The 22,272-nt window shown below is 38.3% G+C and overlaps 1 protein-coding gene across 33 annotated transcripts in view; it reads right to left on the bottom strand.

Annotated features, from left to right (window-relative positions):
* Positions 1-22,272, bottom strand: part of RBFOX1 (RNA binding fox-1 homolog 1) — a 2,478,424-nt gene that overhangs the window by 1,276,144 nt on the left and 1,180,008 nt on the right. For all 33 annotated transcript variants that reach the window (XM_065558775.1, XM_008162566.4, XM_008162565.4 and 30 more), the window contains one exon: positions 9,275-9,337. In XM_065558775.1, the coding sequence (XP_065414847.1) occupies positions 9,275-9,337 (63 nt within the window). The remainder of the gene's footprint in view (positions 1-9,274; positions 9,338-22,272) is intronic.

Genomic DNA, 22,272 nt, shown 5'->3' with positions numbered 1-22,272 from the left:
CCTCCTCTGTCCATATCCAACTTCCTCACCCTCATAATACTGGGGTGCCTTTTCCTGACAGGCTAGCATATTAATCCCTATTGACTCTTTATCATATTGCTAAAACAAATTTGTGGTTAGACATCTGCCAGCAATCCTATCCTAAAATATCCAAGCTTAGTAACAGTTCAGTATTCCTGTGGTTGCCTAGTCTCATTTTATGCCAACTTTTCTCTTACGCAGGCTTTTCCAATTCCCCAAAATCTAGGGTGACCGTTGGATCACTTCATCTGTGCTAAAGATCATAGACTATGTTTCACTTATGCTAACTTGCTTACGCCAATGTTTTACAGGATGCAGGCCTGGAGGTTACATATGTTACTGCTAAGTAAAATAAGGCTAAACTGGTCCTAAGAGCTACAGGGCTCATCTAAGATGCACTTAGGACAAAGGACTGCAAAAGAGAAACCATTAAATGCTATCAGGTGATACAGCAATAGCAAACTTAAATATAGACCATTTAAAACAAGATTTCTCACATGTATATCACCTAAAATATGAAATAATTAAATCAATATCTATTATATTTATATAGTCTCTATCTATCAGGGCACTTAGTAATAAGTGAGTATACACATACATACCCCTCAAAATTATAAAACACTGCTATATTTCATCAAACCTTATATGAGATTAAATAGAAAGTTTCTTAACATTTCTGTAAATGATTCAACAATTTGCTCATGAGTACTTTCTTAAGAGGTTTATTGTTGGTCTATTTTGACCTCTGTAGTACAAAATACAGCTTCACTTGGAGTTTATCTATAATGATATCGATCGAGTTATGCAAATGCACGTTTTATATAGTGGTTTAATAGCCAATATATGTCAGGAAGGAGTGCATCTTTTTATTAGCCGTTAAAATAAATGCATAATATGTTATTTGAATCAGACTGGTTGCTTATAAGTCAATTTTCTCCCAAGTGCACTCCTTGAATATTATTTTCTTGATGGTGTCAATAATTAGAGATTTGATCAGTCTTCTATAAAACTTGCTTCAGTTTAAGGAGCAGAATTTAAAGTAGCCATCATTATCAGTTAGCAAGGATAAAATAAATTCCAAACAAACACAACCCACACCGTGAAAATCTCTCCCTTAAAACAAGCTAATCCTATGAAACGGACTATTAATCATATCTTTATTTAGGTTTAATTTATATTTAACGAATGATTTTTCTTGGTGCTTCTCATCCTTATTGTTACACAGAATTTGTAACAGCTGTCTCTTCTGCAGGAATCTGCGGTTTCTTTACAGCTGCCTGTTGTATCACTGGTGGCAAGGCTGTTAAGACAGTTTGTCTCAAAATGTACAGGATCCTCACACAAAGCAGATTTTACTGCCTGGAATCTAAAATTCAGGAGACCAGAAAATGTAAAAGTTTGACAGCCAGCTCTCTTGATAAGACTCCCTAACAGAGGTCAGAAGGAATAGTTTGGTTTTGATACCTGAGTGGCTGAATAGTTGACCTACATGCCACATCCTGACCCATAGCACTTGTAAAAAAGATAATAAAAAAACTTTAACCTGGTATAGTGAAGCAGCTTGCTGAAGAGCATATGGACTGTACAGCTCTAAAATCAATACTACACAGAAATTTGCTCCTGATCAGAGCATGATTTGGAGAGCATGTCAAAGCAATCCTTTCCCAGTGTATAGCCAATTTATTTTATTTTTATTTCACTGGGTCATTTAGCAGTGTGAGACACCACTTGTGATATGGTGAAAATCAAAAGTTTCTGTCACACTGACTTTTCTTCTTGTGCTCATAAAGCTTTGTTCCTCAGGGGCCTGGCAGAAGCAAGTAGCATCTTAACGGGGAAGGAGAAGAAAAGCAGCAGGTATACAGGTAAATGGGCTCCTTGATTCTAGGTACCCAGACCAAAGAGGATATGTACAAGGTTGAAATACAGTATATGCTAATAGGAACCAACTACCTACCCCATGCTGGTCTCAGAACTCTTTCACCTAACAAGTACCTGGCCAACTGCTCCTTGAGAGAGCAGATAAAACATGTTAGCATACCATCTGTTAAGGGGTGGTACAGTGATCTTTGTGTCCTGCTTTATACTCAGGGAAGAACATGACTCTTTAATCAATCTCACTGAAATTGCCTTATATGATTAGTGTGTCATGACTCAGGTAGGTCATGGCCATAGCCATCCCTTTATTAATGCATTAGCACATGTAAATGCTTGTTGATTCTGTAAGCAGGGGTTCTCAAACTGGGGGTTGGGACCCCTCAGGGGGTCATGAGCTTATTACATAGGGAGTCGTGAGCTGTCGGCCTCCACCCCAAACTCCGCTTTGCCTCCAGCATTTATAATGATGTTAAATATATTTAAAAAGTGTTTATAGTTTATTAGGGGGGGGGGTCTCACTCAGAGGATTGTTATGTGAAAGGAGTCACCAGTACAAAAGTTTGAGAACCACTACTGTAAAGGATACAGGTTTATGTAGTTGGTGAAAATATCCAGAATCATGAAAATAGAATGGCTGTTACTAGGAGTAAGAGGTAGTTCAGTAGGTGCTGGTGGACTTCTGAAAAGGTTGGGAGTCAAATAGTTTTGAGGCATACAACTGGGCAAATAAGTGATCCAGAATACAGAGTGAAGTGAATTTAATCCACTGGCATTACAAGTTCTCTCAGCAAGAGAGAACCTCACCTACTGTTTCACATTCTTGTATTAACTTTGAGCCAGTTAAGGTGTCATATACATTGTATGAAATGAAACATTCTAAATCTCATATTAATATAAATTATTTCCTCACTGTTTTCCATCCAATCATCTCTGAATACGTGTTTGCAAACTGTCATCCCATTTAACTTTTTACCTCAACAGTTATATAAGCTTAAATAAAGTCAATTATATAAATTATGGAGTGTCTTATGGGATTGCTATAAATTTCAAAAGTCATTGCGCTTACTGATTGCTTGTAGGATGTGCAGGAAATCCACAGTGTGCATAGAACATAGGCCTGACTACACACTGACCTGTTCCAAATTGTTATTCATTAAGGCAAACAAAACATTTAAATTAATTGGATTTCTATGTCCATCATGAGTAATGGGTAGCGGGTCCTACTAGTTTAATAGTAAGAAATTTACTTTCACAAACTATCAGTAAAAGTTATACACAAATGTGTGTAGGTGCCTAAAAAACAATACTGTATCTTTGCTAAGGGAAACATTCACCCCCAAGTCATGACACATTAAAGATGAGAAAAAGATCAGCTTGAGGACAACTAAGCTTCAATTAGCTTTGAGCGCTGCTGCTAGTACTTTAGTGATGACATTTAGTCTGCATGACTTTTTGAAAATAATGTTCAATGTGTTACCAGCCATCAGTGTGTGTGAAATTCTATATTTGTTTTCATTTGTTAACAGCAAAAATAAACAATAATAATTATTTTGTTTAAAGAGAGAAAGATGAGAGAAAGTTTGGCCTTGTCGCTAAGGCAACGGCTTTGGACTCCAAAGATGTGGATTCAATTCCCAGCTCTGTCACACATTCCCTCTGTGACACTGGTCAAGCCATTTAATTTCTTCAGTATTTAGGAGCCTAAGATTTAGGTTTCTAGACCAATTAGGCACATGTAGGCTCAATCACATTATTCCCTATCTAGGGCAACTGGTGGCTACAGTAACAGGGGATGCTCAGAGAGATAAGAAACTACTAGGAGTGAGCAGGCTCCAGCAGAGACTCCTGGGACTGAGACTCCAGCCAGGTATGGCCTATGAGTGGCTTCCTGAAACACAAAAGGTCCCAGTCAGCAAGGCCTGGGAAAAGGGTGATTAGACACTGCAGTAGAGTCTCTTGGGATATGGAACTGAGGCTGCCGGCAGCAAAGACCTGGGAGTGACCCAACAAGAGGTAAAACAAATGGATTTTGTTTTGGAACTTTGAATTTTACTCTTGTATTTATTTTATCCAAATAAACCCAGACCTCAAGAAAGCCTGTTGTGAATGGGGGGAAAAAAGGGGTGTGTGGAGTTTAAGAAGCTCCTTGAGGGGGGTACTGAGGAAGGTTGCCTTTAGCATGACCTCCGGTCACAAGGAGCACTCAGGAGGCAAATGACCCGAATCTACTTACTTTGCTTTTAATTCAATGATAGACCATCAATTTGAGGATGATCTCTACCACAGATTTACACATGGGTCCTGAGATGACTCAGGAGTTTGATTCTAGAACCAGAGATCTGCCTGCCGTAGGTACAGACATTTCCTGGCGGATCAGCTGCCTGCTGGGAGAAAGTTCTTTTTCTTTTTCTTTCCTTCTCTCTCTCTTTTCAGCTTTGAGGGCAAGATGCTTCTCTTCGAAGCAGGCCACAGCCTGATGGAGGATGTGGTGCCACTGAGGTCAGTTGGTGGCTTGCTCCTCCCAGCTTGTGATGTCCACATCAGTTTTCTTGAGATACGCTTTCAGTGTGTCTTTGTACCATTTCCTCTGACCACCACGGGATCTCTGATCATGGGTGAGCTGAGAGTAAAATGCTTGTTTTGGGAGGCGAGAGTCTGGCATCTGCACACAATGTCCAGCCCAGCAGATTTGGTGTATGAGCACCATTGCTTCAATACTGGTGACATTGGCTTCAGCGAGGATGCTGGTGTTAGTGCGGCAATCTTCCCACTTGACGCAAAGGGTATTCTGGAGGAATCAGTGGTGATACCTCTCCAGACTCTTGAGGTGGTGTCGCTAGGTCACCCAGGTTTTGCATCCATAAAGGAGTGTTGGAATAACAGTTGTCTTATAAACCTGGACCTTGGTGTCCTTCCGTAGGTCACAGAAGGATCTACGGAAGGACACCAAAACAGTTGAGCACTTTGGCTACCTCAGTATCCAGATTTCTCAAAATGCAAAAATTGATAGTGAGATCCAGCACAGGATCCAGTGCACAAGTGCTTCCTTTGGGAAACTGCTCCGACGAATTTTGATGGATTTTATATTATATATTTTAATATGGTGGAGATCAGAAATGCATATGCAGGCATACACGCTCCCTAGTATGTAAAAAATGTCTACACAAAGTACTATAAATTTGATAACACACCAATAAAGCCATTTACTGCAGTATGGTTGTCAAAACCATATACCACAGCACAATGCATTCTGGAGATGCAGAAAACCTGATAAACGGAAGTACATTGGTCTTATCTCTTTGAAAGCATCTCTAATCATTTTATACACAGGGAATATAATTTTAGTGTTGTGTTTCAATGCTGTAATGTCCTAGAAAAGTAACTAGACAGACATAGTTTCTATAGTGTTTACTGGAATGATAACAGAGATTTGTTCCAGAGTGCCTTTGTTGAAATTCCTTTCTTAAGTTTATGTCACTTGCATAAGAATAATTGTCTTTAGGTGAGTGAAGGGTATAGGGGCAAAACATTACCCTTCCAACCTGAAATAAAGATGATGCAGAAGCAGCAGCATATAATCCCTCCCTGCCTGCTGATATTCCCACCTTGAGAGTTGTGAAAATAGTCATTGCTCTCCCCCTTCATTTACATGAAGGATTAGGGTCATTGTACATCGCACCACTCACCTTCTCTAATCAGTGACCTATGAGGATCCAGTCAATAGAGCCCTTAGCTGCTTGTGTATATTGAGCATATAAACCTCCTGGCATGTCTTAACTGTCCCTGAGTTCCCCAGGAAGTGCTAATGGGGATCTTAAATGATGTGGAGGAGCTTTTCTGGACTTCCAACACTTGAGTGAATTTCAGCTTAAAGACAAAGAGAAGAGAAAGGATGTTCTTGGAGTTAAAGCACTGGACTGCAACTCTATATCCAGCCCTGCTACGGACTTCCTGTGTGACCTTGGGCAAGTCACTTTAAATTTCTCTATGCTTCAGTTTCCTCTTTTGTAAAATAGAGATAACAGTACTTCCTTTGTCTGTCTAGTTTGTCATCTCTTTGGAACTGCCTCTTACTGTGCTTGGTTAGCATCATGTTCAATGGGATCCATGTTTTGTTTGGAAACTCTAGGCACTATTGTAATACTAACAGAAGTTCCAGAAGTTAGATATTACCATATGTTATCAGCTACATTGATCAGCTGTGTGACTGCATTGCAAAATTAGGACTTAAAAACAGGGATTTTACTATATTTGAACGCTGTAATTTATATTTGTCTGTCAAATTGAAGTAGACAAAAATATTTCATAATAAGTATCCATAGAAAATATTAAGTTAAAATAAATAAATTGCTTCAAAAATATGCAACACAAGCTCTACTGGTAGCATTATGCCAATTCTTTTGATCCTTCAAGCATAAATTAATGTCATTACAGACAATTTTATTCATGTGAGTAACTTTGAGCTTCATTTGTATTGATAGTTTAAGTTCCTATTCTAAATAAGGGAATGGGATAAACCATTTTATAATCAGTAATGTACTACATGTGTATACCATGTCACGGGTGAATAGGGCATAACGCCCAGCCATATGGTGTACTTAGGAGCCAACTCATCTACATTGCCTGTTACCAGGCAACGTGCTGGACTTCAGTCTCAGCTCAGTGTAAAAAAAAAAAAAAAATACCCCTTAGCCCAAGTAATTGATTGATATTCATTGTGCTGGTGAGATTATGATCACAAGGGAAAATAATACCAATTCTGATCACAGAAATTTGGCATCATTAAACATTCCCAAATTCCAAATGAGTTTTTTTATTCTTTATAGTTGTACACTATAAATCTTTGTTAGCATGTTGAAGGGGGATTAGTATTTTTTTCCTAAAACTGCATTTGTAAATATTGACGTATTATACCCATGGACAAATTAATGTCAGCTTCCTCACAACATTCTGCTAATTATCTCAGGGACCACTGTCTCCCATAGGTTAGAAACTTCAGCCTCCTTCTTGCATTTGTACTAGAATTTTTCTAGCAGAAACTGTCAATAGTGTCAAATCCAGCTCAGAGCTGTTGGACTATTATGTGATAGAAATGACTGTTCATGACAGACAAAAAGCTAAAAGCAACAAGCACATTTAGAACAACCAAATTGATTCAAACCTGGCCTCAAGATGAGCAGCCATTGCTTTATCCACTAAGTCATGCAGCTTTCTTGAAATATTGAAATATGACTTCAAAGACATTATGGGGAAGATTTTCCACGTGGTGCACAAGGGAATTAGGAATGAAATGCCTTTTATTACTACGAAGGGCTGTATGCCTAATCCCCTGAATGACATAAAATTTAGTAGAGCAGGGGTGCACTCAGCTACTAATACTGATATATCTGAAAGCTAAAGAAGAATTTGGTCTGTTCTCCTTTCACTGCAAAAGTTGTAACTCCTTTTTACTTAAGGGGAACTACACACCTCAATTGAGGGCAAAATTGCATACTCGTTTTCTATTAATTCAGAATGTGCTCCCCAGAACCATATGCAGTGGCTCCTTGTCTGGCTGCCTGGAAGAAAAGGGCTTCTTCACTGCCATAAGGGCTTACTCTGCAATTGGCGAAAAAGAGGAGGGAGGAAGGATAGGGTTTACCTGGAGAGAGCAAGGTGGAACAGGAAGCAGCTGGACCTGGGGAGATGGGGAAGGCACTGATCTTCCAGGTGACTGGAAGCACATGGTATTTATACCATAGGCAGTTCTGGAAAAGCCCTCTCTCACTAGGACTGGGCTAGCAATACCCACTCCTCCACACATGGAATCAAAATAGAACCGAGTTTCTTCATGATCCACTGTGAGCATTATGCTAGCCACTTTTTTTCCTTAGGAGCTGGCAAGGGATTTTTCCCTCACCACCAGACTGATCAAGGCGGGGTGAGTTTTTTTGCCTTCCCCACAGTTGGTCAGGGATTTAGTGGAGTGGGCAGACAGATTATGTTAAAATATCACACTTCAGTAACTAAAAATTGTGGCAGATGTCCATCCAGTGCAGGTATTAATTATGGAAAGAATACAGTGATCAGACAAGAAGGATTGGAAGAGGACTCAGAGGAATCTTAAGGAAGCTGAGGGGGGGGAGGGAAGGAGCACACAGGACTTCTAACATCTGGTACAATAGGGAGCCAACAACCCACTCCTTTTCAGTGCCCCTTAACCCTTATACAAGGGGAGGGCATCAGGGTCCCAGCAACCAGCTGGCTGGGACCAGGGTGGGAAGGGAGATGTCTGACAGGAGCCCTGCTGTCAATAAGCGGAAATGCCTCAGGACATAGTGACCTGCACTATGCAACCTAATAAAAGCACATCCCTTGCCTCCTGCCTTTCTTCCATTGTGGGTAGACAATGGCTCTTGCAGCCTTCAATATGGAGCTGCTTCTGCAGCACTATAACAACATTTAACATTTATTACACAAGATGAAGATGCCAAATTGTGAGATTATTTTTTAAGTAGGAGAGAAGGTACTAAAATAATTGCAAAAAAAAAAAAAAAGAAAGAAAGAAAAGAGATATCACATTATAAAATAAATCAAAAGATCTACCTTGACTCATTGCCTAAAATTACTTTTCCTGTGACATATTAGTATTTATTATTTACTAGTGAGATATAATAAATTCTTTTTTCATGAAATAAATCCTCAGACATGGTTCACTGAGCACAATTAGCATCTATGTTCAAACATAAAACAAGATATTTCAAGGGAAAAAAAGAATCCTAAACATGAAAATAATCAATGATTTAGAGAGAGAATCGCCATGCTTGTGCTTAATTATTACAGCTAATTTTCAGGACTGGAAAAAGTAAAAATTAATTAACACCAGAACACTTTTATATATGCCCTAAAAGCCAGGGGGCTTAATTCCTCATATTTGCATTATATGAACACTTGTACAACAAAAGTAAAAAGGAATTGCTCCTAGATATCTTAAGGGGGAAGAGTGGCTGAACTAACTCATGTATACACAAAAGCATTTCTTTATGCTTTTGAAGTATCATCCAAAGGTAGAAAAAATCAGTGACATAACCTTAATGTGTGAAATGAAAATAATAGAGAGAATATATATTGTTTTAACCTGTGGCCAGGCCTGAGAAAATGAATTGATTAAATAAGTCAGTTGCACATGATTTCACTGTTTGTTATGGATTGCACTCCATTCTATGCCTTGTACTTATGTTCTGCATGTCTCAAGATGCGCTATTAGCTAGAACAAGATGTGAAGACCAAAGCCTTTTTTGATTCTTTATGATTACAGAACTAAGCTCTCAATCCTGCTCTAGGGCCTGAGAAATATAAGTACACGGAGAAAAACAAAATAAACAGTGGTACTTACAGAAAGAAGGCTTCGCTCATGAAAACTGAAGGCACCACTTGCATGGGGCTTCTGTGCGATTTCCTAAGAGAAACAAAACATATTTATTGGGAAGGAGAAATTTGTTTGAGATTTTGTGTCTGTTTTTTAACCCTCTCCCCTTTTTTACGTTGTCTTTCAAAACAGCTCAATAATCTTAAGTACTGCACAACCCCAAAATGGTTTATTTGATCCAAAAATATTTAAAAGTGTATATTTATTTTCCAGGAAAATGAGGGAGGGAGGGGAGTGTAATTTAATGTACAAAGTGCATTTTATATATTTTATATTACATTTATTTCTCTCTCTCTGCTATTTGATAATGAAGTTACACCTTACAACCAAAAATGCTATATAATCTTAAAACAATTTAAAATTCACAATAAAAGAACAAAATCAATAACACATAATTTGAACTTTGGTACTTTTTCACGTGAGCAATAAGGAAAGGCAGCGTGTGCACTGTTGTGTTGTAACTGGTTCCTTTAGTGCTCTGCAAAGCATAAGACAAAACTATGATTATGACCTAACAATGCCTGACAAGTGTTTTATTGTTATTATTGAAGGGATTTGTGTTTTTGGGGGGGAATGGCAGACATGCTTTGAAACTTATTTAAAGCCTGCATTCTAAGTTAGCTTTACAATCTCATCTAGTCAAGTAACTGTGTGGTTAATGTACACAATCGCATAGCTATAACTCAAACATTGTGATAGTTCAATTTCCTAGTGTAATTTTATAACACACACACACACACACATATATATTTTTATTGTAAACATTTTAAAATTGTGATTAACTTTTTCTATACTTTTTCAGTTGTACAACTCAAGAATTTTTGTGAAGGAAAAATGAATATAAAGAAAGAGAAGAAGAAAGCTCTGGAGCAGAGGACAACTGAGGACAAGTGTTCCATGCTTATACATAGCTATTCATTAAAACAGGATGACAGTCTACTCCATGCCACCTTTTTATTGATGGGAATGTGGTGGCAGTTAATATTTTACTGAATCATTCATTGTATTCTAGCAATTATAACATACTCAACCATGCTTTTCATGACAAAAGTGTGTCCCTATATATTTTTTTTCATTTCCATATGCAATTTCTAGTATGTGCTCTCTAAAAATCAACATTCTTACAAACACAAGCATTATATGCATTTTGAATCTATGGCAAATCTATACATCACACAAATACTTTGTATGTGAAATCAAATGTAGAGATTGTTCATTCCCCAAACCATTCAAAATACCATAAGTGAATGCAGTCCATAGCTTCCAATAAACATTATTCCTTTCAGACATAGTTTGTTTTTTAAGAAGACCAGAATTCTGTAATCTTTGTCTAGGGGTATCCTTCCATCCTATTTTTTTCCTCTTAACACTCTTGTAACCATATACCAGTGTTAAAATAGTTACATTATACTGATGGTAGCTAAACAAACTTCACCATATGCTACCCACACTCTAGGGGAATAGAGAATTCCTCAAAAGTTTGCTGATCTAAAGGCAGTGCACCATAAGATATCCTCAGTCCTGTTTTCCAAGTGGACATGAAAGAGACATGGAGTACTTGTGGGAAAGCATGAGAGCCACATGGAGGAGGCAGTGTTTCCATTGATCTCTATTAATTATACTGGTCAAAACTGAAGTTCTCCTTGGCCATGGAGTTGGTCACAATGCAGAGAGAAGCACCCAAAGAGTCTACAAGGACATCTTTCCATCCAGGGTGACACGGAAATTGCATACTATTTTGACACAACAAGCATAGCAGATCCGCATAATACACTCTAGCTAGTGACCACCTCATGCAATTTTTCAAGGCTACTACACAAAATTATCCAGGTGCTTTGGTCATATTCCATGAATAACCTATCATATATAATTACATTGTGTATTTCAATATGAACAATATGAATCTCAAATGAACAAATATATACGTGTATAATTTGTAAACTATGCTTTATTTACCATTCAGTTGTTCAGTATCGTATGTAACCACAAAGAAGTCAACTCTTATGCACATAATTGATATGTTTGGTAGTATGAATTACATCAAGGAGCATGCTTTTATTTTGTGAACACATCTATTTTCTAGCAGCATCTGGCTGCGAGTCTTTGCACAAAAAAGTAATCAGTATGTATTAAGAAGTCAGGGCATATTATTTGTCTGTAGTGATATATCAAACCACGCCCCCAAACTTATTAGAAACATCCATGAAGATGAAAACAACAGTATTTGAAGAAACTCAAAATATATTGGCATTTGTTTTTGTGTTTTATTTTTCATTGCATCAGGAACCACATCTGGGGACAAAACAATAAGCGGTATGTCTAGATTTGCAATTCCCACCATTCAGGAATACTAGCACTATAATTATGGGAAACTGGATTGGACCCAGCATTGCAGAATCTGGGAGCATTGTACACAGCTTAAATAGTGGCAACCCACCCGAACCAATTCTGATGTATAAGGAATTCATAATCTGCAACTTTCCTTCATAGTCCCCTGCTGTAACACCTTAAAAAAGAAAGCAGGGAGGACATTCAGCATAAACTACTAGATGATAGAAGAAACCAGCCAGTGCATATAGAAACATTTAGTCAAATAGACAAGTTTTAAAGTATTTTTGCAATGGGGCAACTCCTGGGCTAGGATGAATTTCTGAGGATATCAAGAGGTGAGGGCATACTACTGAGGCTGCCCTGGCCTCAGCTCCCTTGGGACAGTTGCCTCAGTCATTCCACACAAGCACAGATTGTACTTCAGCAAGAGTCCCTCTAGGTCATTTACAGCTTTGTACATAGTCACCAGCACCTTGAAATTTCATGACCTTGCATTATTTTGGCAACTTAAGTGGTTCCCTTAGGAACTATGAAAAGGCCAGAGTAAAAATAGAAATTAATACAAACATGAATACAAGAAGCACAAATACGAACACAGGCTCACACATCTGGTGCTTTGCATCGTCTCCTAAATGCAGGTATAAATGGTTGAGTCTGGTTTTAAAATGCAAGTAGACAATGTTATCTGTTGCTGCGAGTTAAAAGTCATCCCTTTTAGAGAGCAGCCAAACACAGCAAGCTGTGAGCTTTCCCATCATTACACTCCTAACAATATTACTCCTATTTTGAGGCTTTTTGTTTGGTCTCAGTTTAATTTCCTGTCAGCCTTACAAGCAATTTCTAATGTTTGGGCTGTAGGATATGCTCTGATTAAAAATAATCTTCCCAATTACTGCCTGGCATGAGTCTACTGCCACATGCACTCTGCCACTGGCCTCTGAATTTCTGTCAGCAGTAATTGTGTCTGTAGCTCCTAACTGTAAATGAAAACCCAGGGGGCATATTTGGGTTCCAGTTTCCTGTGCCTAGCCATATCTTTTAATTTGCACTGTCTGTCAAAAGGAGATGTTCATATGTACTAAAAGGAAATCCTTAGAACATCAGGGCAAAGGGAAAAAAGTGCAACAGGAACATGAAAAATTGTGTTCTAACACACTGCAGATAACAAGATGCTTACAGAGTGCACTGGTGCTTTTTATTATAGTTAGCAGATATAGAATGAAACTGTTGAGTCAAAATTTCAAGATACATATTTGTCATCATTAAAATTATACCATAAATTCAAAGTATGAACCCAAAAGGCTCTGAACAATTGATAAAATCATTTAATTTTCCAAGTTACCTCCTAGGGATTTGATCATCGCAAAGGACATTTGACAAAATACGTTTTATTGATAAAAGTAAAGCACGTAGCACTGAAACAGATGTGTTTTTTTCTGGTGCACATACCATTCATTAATTCTATAGCACTATATAACATGTGTCCAAGGGAAGAATAAGAAACTTCAGTGACAAATGAGGACATGAAGTTATCTGAATTCCAACTTTTGTCTTCAGAATTCACTGTTAGTTGCAAAACTCTATGAGCTTTTTCACATTATTAAATAATGTAATTTCTTGCATGATAAATAGACAGAGCACTCAGTCATGCAGCATAAGGTAAAGCCACACAAATGGCAGTCCTATATCCTATGGACACAGAGGGCACTGCATGATAAACCACTGGTAGAAGTAGGAGAAACTGAAAGCTGCTTATGGTATAGGACAGAGTTTTCAGTGAAAAGTGAAACATGGTTCATGCAGAATACCCGACTTCAGACAGATGCTGAAATGTCCGTTGAAGAAAAAACACAAAGCATAGCATGTCAATGTTGACTTGTAACTTGGTCATTCCTCTTTGTGTTGTCCTGTTCATGTATTGAAAACTACTGAAACACATTTCAACACCAAATTGACAAGATTTAGTTCTTGCCAACAAGATATGTTAAATTTATAAGGAAAACAATGGGAACAACAATTTATTTAATACATCATCATTAATGGTACAAACTTCACATTTTCAGGGGTGGAAAACTGCTCAGAGGCCTGCAGTTGTGTATTCCCCCTAAGCATCTACATTCACAACAGTGCTGAACATGACAGTGCAAGTTCAATGCCATCATTGTCAGCCCATGCTAATTTCCATTAGAAGCTTTATTTAACTACCTCCCCTCTTGTTCAGTTTAAACAGATACCCGTTGGTAGCCCTCAAGGGGAAAAGGTATGCCTGAAGTCACCAGAGAACATTTTCTGTGTGGGGGAAAAAAATGAAGGAAGCCAAGTAGGTTTGGGGGAATGTGGTGAAGCAGAGGAACCATCCACCAGCACGGAAGAGGTTAAGGAGAGCCTTTGGGCTCCACTAGCACTGCCCTGTTATACCTTCAGCCAATGCCAGGTCTGGTGGGAAGGGAAAAGGAGGGAGCCTGCCTCAGTTCGGGGCTGACTGGCAAAGAGACAGGAGCTAGCTGCCTCCCTACCTGAGGGAAGGATCACTAACCTGCCTGCTGAGGCAGCCACCAAAGACCAAGCAGTGTCTTCCTATCCAAAGGAGATGAAGAAAGCGGCCTCGGAGCACCCAGCCTGAGAGGAACCCGGGTGACTGAAGCATGGAGACCAGATTTAGGGCTGCCACACCCAGAGTAACCTGGGAGGGGAGCAGGTTGCTGCCCAGGATCCATGAGGGGGCACTATTAAGAGACAAGCCACCACAGGAATGTGAACCATAGGGGCCACAGTACGATGTAACCCAGGGCAAACAACATTGGAATGGAAGGGCCTGGGTCTCCCTCCCCACCCTCTTGCCTTAAAGACCAAAGCACCTCAACCATAAAAGCAGGGGAAGGAAGCGAGGTGCTCCACCCACTAGGCCGACCGACCCTCCAATCCCCCCCCGTTACAGGACAATTCTCAAAGGCAGTAAAATCTGGGAAAGAATGAAGCAGGGAAGGAATAAATCAGTGAATACAAATTTGACTCAGGAGAAGTAAGGAAAGCAGAAACCAAACATACAGGGAGTATTTAAAAAAGAGAGAACCATTCTGTGAAAGGGAAAGGGCAGGAGGGCAGCCAAGAATGTAGAGCATTAATATCTTTCAGAAGCAATTTTCTGTGAAGCTTGAAGGATTGTACATGCAGTTGGGAAAAGTAAGCTTTTGTCTCAAATGTGAAATGGGGCCCAATGAAGTTCTGAGTTCACTGTATGGGGCTTAGGTTTTTTCTTTCATGCAGGTATTAACTGAAACATTAAATTTGTAAAGTCCATCAGTGAGTCGCAGCAGAACTGTTCCTGTAGCACTAGTCAGCACCACCACTGATCTCCAAAAGCGGTGGCTGTGATGGTAGAGTAGAGGACCTGGGAACAAACAGGAAGCAAATGAGCTGGATGTGGAGGAATAACAGGGGCTCCAATACTAAAGGGAGAATGGGGTCCAAGAAGGATCCAGGCATCTAAGCAAGACCTTGTCTAAATGAATCTGAAACTGAAAAAGGTGTTCTTGCTCATAGCTCTTACTTGTAACATTAGGCTCTAGTTTTAGACTTCTCCCAATAGGTTTGCTCTTCATGTTATAATCTTCTGATCGGGAGGCTCATATTTATGGGTGAGGCAGAATTGTCCAGTGGTTAGACAATGGGACTGGCAGTCATGGCCCTTAGAATTTTCTTGATTCTGCTCCTGACTTGCTGTATGAGCTTAGGCAAACCACTTATATTTAAATTGTCCTACCCTGTCCCTGACAAATTCTGAGAGAAAAACATGCATTTATTTTCTTTGTGCTTGTGAGCCTTAATTTTGTGCAGCTTTTAGTTATCATGGTGATGAGCAACTAATAAAAACAAAGATCTCTGAGCTGCAATTTCCCATCTGTATAATGGGTATAGCAACCACCAGCTTTGTAGTGTCCTCAGATCACTAGAATAAGGGTGAAAAGTAGGGTTGTCAAGCAATTAAAAGAATTAATCACGCAATTAAAAAAATCACGATTAATTGTGCTGTTAAAGAATAACAGAATACCATTTATTTAAGTATTTTTGGTTGTTTCCTACATTTTCAAATATATTGATTTCAATTACCACACAGAATACAAAGTGTACAGTGCTCATTTTATGTTTATTTTTATTACAAATATTTGCACTATAAAATGATAAAATAAATGGTATTTTTCAATTCCACCATAACAAGTATTGTAGTGCAACCTCTTTATCATGAAAATTTAACTTACAAATGTAGAATTACGTACAAAAATAACTGTATTCAAAAACAAAACAATGTAAAACTGTAGAACCTATAAGTCCACTCAGTCCTACTTCTTGTTCAGCCAATTGCTCACACAAACAAGTGTGTTCACGTTTGTGGGAGATAATGCTGCCCACTTCTTGTTTACAATGTTACCTGAAAGTCAGAACAGGCATTTGCACGGCATTGTTGTAGCCGATGTCACAAGATATTCACGTGCCCGATACGCTAAAGATTCATATGTCCCTTCATGCTTCAATCATCATTCCAGAGGACATGTCTCCATGCCGATGACGGGTTCTCCTCGATAATGATCCAAATCAATATGTACCAACGCATGTTCATTTTCATCATCTGAGTCAGATGCCATCAGCAGATGGTTGATTTTCTTTTTTGGTGCTCTGGATTCTGTAGTTTGCACTGGATTCTGTTTGTCTTGCTCTTTTAAGACTTCTGAAAGCATTTTCCAAACTTCATCCCTCTCAGATTTTGGAAGGCACTTCAGATTCTTAAACCTTGGGTCAAGTGCTGTAGCTATCTTTGGAAAACTCACATTGGTATCTTAAAATACATAAAAACATAAGAATGGCCCTACTGGGTCAGACCAAAGGTCCATGTAGCCCAGTCTGCCATCAGTCTTCCAACAGTAGCCAGGTGCCCCAGAGGGAATGAACTGAACAGGTAATCATCAAGTGATCCATCCCCTGTCGCTCATTCCCAGGTTCTTTACGTTTTGTCAAATCTACAGTGAAAGTGTTCTTAAAACAAACAACATGTGCTGGGTCTAAATTTTTACATTGTTCTGTTTTTGAGTGCAGTTATGTAACAAAAAATCTACATTTGTAAGTTGGACTTTCAAGATAAAGAGAATGCACTACAGTACTTGTATGAGGTGAATTGAAAAATACGATTTCTTTTATAATTTGTACAGTGCAAATATATGTAATTACAGTAAAATATAAAGTGAGCCCTGTACACTTTGTATTATATGTTATAATTGAAATCAATATATTTGAAAATATAGAAAAATATCCAAAATATTTAATAAATTTCAATTTGTATTCTGTTGTTTAACAGTGCGATAAAAACTGCAAATAATCATGATTAATTTTTTTAATCACAATTAATTTTTTTAGTTAATCATGTGAGTTAACTCTGATTAATCGACAGCGCTAGCGAAAAGCATTATTTTGTATACTGTATAGCCTTTGAACAAAAGCATCCCATTTCCTTCCACAAAGTCCTGCAGTGCAGTAGTATCCTTCAGTCAGAAGGGCAGAATTAGACTCTCTGAAACCCTCTAAATACACTCCTTAATCCATATCGGTACTAACAAAATCACTTCATCTTCCACATCCTTCTTGAGCCAAGAATATCACCTGCACTACATCCCGAAATATCCTGCAGACATGAGGAATGAAATTAAGGTCCCGATTCTACAATTTTGGACATATTTAAGCATGTGAGTAATTTTACTCTCCTGAAAATCCCCACTGAATTCAAATGGAACTACGCACATGAGTAAATTTATGCATCTGCTTACATGTTTTCAGGATCACAACTTAAATGTCTTATCACTCACATGGTAGCATATGACATTACTATATATTCACAATTAACAAACTGAAAAATATTAAAAAACAATCAAAAAGTTTTAGATAGTATGTGGTTTAGATATAGTGTATGGTTTTGTTCATTTATCAGAGTTTTACTTCAAATCCATTTGTCAATGAAATGCAACTTTCCATTTCTATTATCAAGATTAATGTCCCAACAATACACAAAGGCATAAACTGGACTGTAAGAGGGAAATAAAAAAAACCTCTGATATACTTCCTTTGATTACTGTTTTATTTATACTGCCAAGAACATTTTATTTTTCTGCTTCATAATTCAACACTTGCTCCATAAAAAATAAAATTTTAAAGCCAACAGCCTCTTCTATTTAACCACAGCATACTATACTGTACTACAGAGTGACCTTTAGCTCTCACTTTTTAAAATTTAAAAATGTTAATAATCAAAATACCTTATTACCCCTGAATGGAAAAGAAGCTTAAGAATAAAAATTGTATTTGATTGTTAGAGATTCAGAGAACTGCAGTATAAAATGTTGACTTATTTTCTTCAGAAAGATAATCTCCTTATCAGTATTCATTTCAACCTAAAAAAAGTTTAGTAGCAGGGTGGGAATTTACATTGGCCTCATCTTTTTAAAAATGTAATAACAGGGAAATACTAAAACTACCAGCAGAGGTTTGTTAGTTATCTTCATGTGCAAAAATGTTTAGCATTAGATCACAATGGATATAATTATCATTATAAGTTCTATACAAATGCACACAGAGCAAAGCTTTTATACAAAGGATTAAGTTACCTTATGCACTGGAACTGAAGTTTAGTTCATTTTATACAAATTACTGACTGTGTTTCTCAGAAGAGAAGGATTTAACTATTTTTTAAATCTATAAAGCTTTTTAAAAATTGCATACACCCCTCACCCTCTCGCCCCAACACATATCCTTTACATGGCTGAAACTTAAGCTTGCCTTAAGGAGCTCAAATGTCAGCACTATACTCCAAATTTGGGTTAAGGAATTTTGAAAAAACTCGAGTTATAACTATAATTATCCATCACTAACAGCAAAAATGTATATTTACCACAGTAACAATGTGCTTGTATCAGGTTTCAGAGTAGCACACACAAACGCTCGTCAATGAATAAAGCACCCAAGCTTGCAGGCTTTCAGTAGAAGTATTCAAAAAGTCAGCATCTGCCCAAGTTACCAAAGATCTATTAAAGTATTGGTAATATTGTAGTAATCACAGATACCACTGCTTGCCAATAACTGTTAGAAAATTTTTCATTTTTAATGGTGACCACTGTTGTTCAGCTGACCCACCATCACTTACTGTCACTGATTGCTTGTGATACCCCTTAACTTCATCTCAGCCCACTATTAACATAGTATCAACATTTGCATCTTCAAGCCTGAAATTTGAATTCATAAATATTGCTCAAAGCACAGGCACTAATGGAGATAACAAACTGCATCATATTATCACTTATACCAGACAAGGATTGCTCAAGGCTCAAAATATTGGGGAGGGGGACACCAGGCTTCACAGACATTCAGCCATTCTTATGAATGCTTTTTCTGACAAACTCAGTGTGAAGAGAGACAGGAAAGAAGGACATATTTAAAAAAAAAAGGTGGTGATGGGAGTTACATTTGAATGGATGTCCAAAGGTTTGGTTACTTATGTGAATTTCTTTGTAAGATTACCATACAGAATATACTGTAGTGTGAATACTGTTGGCCAAACATTGACATTCTGAAAACAGTCAGATACAGCCTAAGTTGCTAGTATAACTCCACTGACATCACTGCATGGTGTAAATCTGATGTAAATTAAATGGGAAATCAGCCACCTACACCTTTGCTATTTCCACCTCTGTATAAAACAAGAAAGCTCATTAGGCTCTAGAGACTATTTAACAAAAGAAAGATTCTGAGCATTTTGGAGTCACAAAAAAAGTTTCAGGTTTGTTTGAAGGTTTGAGGGACATTCTTACTTAATACAAACCAGTTTGCTCATATCTTCCAAAATATTTTCAAAAGCAGCTCAACAATGGATATCTGTCTCTCATATATTGACTATTTTGCTAGTGTCAGCTCTTCAACAGCTGTTGAAAGGTACTTTTAAGAAGTGCTTTTCCAATCCTTTCATTTTGATAAAGCTTGCTAATGGCTCATGAGTTTAGCAAATTGGGAAAAATCAATCCACAAGCAGAAAAGAAGCCTCTTCACTGTGGGAGATTTATACAAGTTATTGCAATAGAATCCCCAAAAAGGCGCGCTCTCTCTCTCTCTCCCCCCATTATAAGCTCTGTATAAGTTACATCAAACTATTTTAGAAATCACGTTTAAAAAATGTTATTCATACTTTTTTTTTAATTCCTTTGACTGTAAAGCCAAGTGCCTTAGGTCCTGATACAGCAAAGCACTTACGCATGTGGACTTTTCCCATTGGCATCAGTGGGATTACTCACTTGCTTAAAATTAACCACATGCTTAACTGCATTGAAGCCCTAGAACCATAAGTACAAATTTATAAGGCTCAGAAAGAGAAGAAAATTATAACCAATGAATTTTAGAAAGCTCTAAAAATTCCATAAAATATCTGTACAGTGACTTTTCTATCAGTTATAATGTTGTGATTTTAACACTGAATATCTGAATACTGATCAAGGCTAAAAGCAATAATAGCATTACACCATTGGGGTTTATGAAACTTTCATCTCTAGCCCTGATGGTCATCATCAATCTCTGGTCCTGAACTGAACATCGCTTTCATTTGAAGAATGAAATTTTATGAGGAAATGTCACATTTGGGGAAAAGAAGGCTACATCTGTCTGTTTTTTGTTTGTTTGTTTGGTTAGTTGGTTGTTTTGATTATGGAAGATGTCTGAAGCTGCCCAAAGATTTGGAATGCTACTAACTCCCAGCTGAAATTAATTAGTGGGCTGAGGGCAAATGAAGAAGTCAAAGGAAAATGAAAAACGTAGTTTATCGCATGGCTTTGTGATTCATAACATGGATAACCTTACTGAACATTTTGCATCCGCAAGTACGTATGCATGCACACACACACATATATGTCTATACTGTATGTACAGAACATCAAGTTGGGCCAATAATAAATGCATTAACTTAATCCAGAAATAGTTCAGTTGTAGTCTGCATCTATCACCATGATAGGAAATTTACAACAGATGCCTATTGCATGTGCTTTTTACACTGCTCTGCTACCAGCCCTGCACAGTGGTAACATGGTGGTTAGAGGGTGCAGCACTTCCTACTGCTACTTTGGTTGCAGTGGAGAAATGCACAAACTAGCCTCCTGAGTAAATACCCAGGGGTATTGAATGGGTTTCTTCAGCCTGCTGCTGTACCACTGCTACTGGTACTTGTGATAGCTGACATAAACCTAGCTTGGTATCTCTACATGTGCTGCATCACACCTCCAATTGCAGTGTAGACACGCCCCAAGAATCTTGTTGACACTAATGTTCTATGGAGAGACATCTGGACAAGGTCTGGGTCACCGAAGTATGACTGTGATCATGAAAGAGAATACCTTCATACCCACCTAAAATCAGTGGCCTCTATCAGGGGGGTTATTATTGTTTCAATTACAGGAAACATATACAACCACCAACTGCTAGTTTAAGTATTTTGCTCAATAAAATCCAATGTTTCTGAGGCTCTTGATAACTACTCCTGTGCTGGAGTCAATACCGAAGCAGTAAAGGAGGCAAACAGCAGAGTATGGAGCGTCTCTCCAATACTGTGATGCCGGCAATGAGAGTTTCTCTCAGAGTCCCACCAAACCTTTAGTTTAGGGTGACCATACATCCCATTTTGGCCAGGACAGTCCCTTTTTTAAGCCCTGTCCTGGCCGCCCCGAATTTTGGCAGAAGTGGACATTTGTCCCATATGCTCTTCCCAACTTGATTAGTTGGCATGAACAAATAGGACAAATGCCCAATTTTGTCAGAAAAGTGGGGTGCAGAGGAATTTGCGAGGGAAGGGGGCAAGCAACAATGGAATCCCCATGCAGGGGAGGGAGGCAGGGCTCAAGTGAGTAGCGATGCCAGGCCCAGCCATTGGAAAATATGGTCACCCTATCTAGTATGTGTGTCACTGCTTGCCTAAGCCCTGCCTGATTTCCCCCCCGTGCAGGGAGGGTGGCTCAGGCCAGCCCAACACGGTGTCCCGTTTTCCCTTTGGGAAGTATGGTCACCCTACTTAGGTACTTCCTAAATACTTATTTCAAAGCAGCTAATCTTTCTGGTAAAATTAGAGCTAGATTTTATGTAGTAAAATCAAAGAAGCACCCTTCTTGATCCATCCGTAACAAAGAGTTTCATTTTAATAGGGACTACAGAAACTAGAATGCTTTAATCATAAGCATATCGTGGCTGGGCTACATAACAGCTTTCTTTATAGTCACACACAGAACACATGCAAGATTCTTACAAATTCCTGATTTGACAACATACTAAAGGCAAGCATTCCCTGCTCTTCATTAAGGGCCTGATCCTGCAAGGTGCTACAGACTGCTCATTGCCTCACAGGATTGGAATCAGTTATTCCTTGATTCAGCCATTTCTCTAAAGTGTCTTTATACAAAGCTAGCAGGTATCCATATATAAACCTCACACTGACCATGCCATTCATTACAGCACTTATATGAAAACATTAAGAGGCAGTGTGGTGACAAATCTTCATACTTAGAATTAGGCATTATGGATGAAACAAAAAAGAAAAGCAATTTTCCATTGTACAAATTTTC

This window comes from Chrysemys picta, chromosome 10 (assembly GCF_011386835.1).
Source record: "Chrysemys picta bellii isolate R12L10 chromosome 10, ASM1138683v2, whole genome shotgun sequence".
NCBI classification, from domain to species: Eukaryota; Metazoa; Chordata; order Testudines; family Emydidae; genus Chrysemys; species Chrysemys picta.
This window is presented reverse-complemented; position numbering and strand designations above follow the sequence as displayed.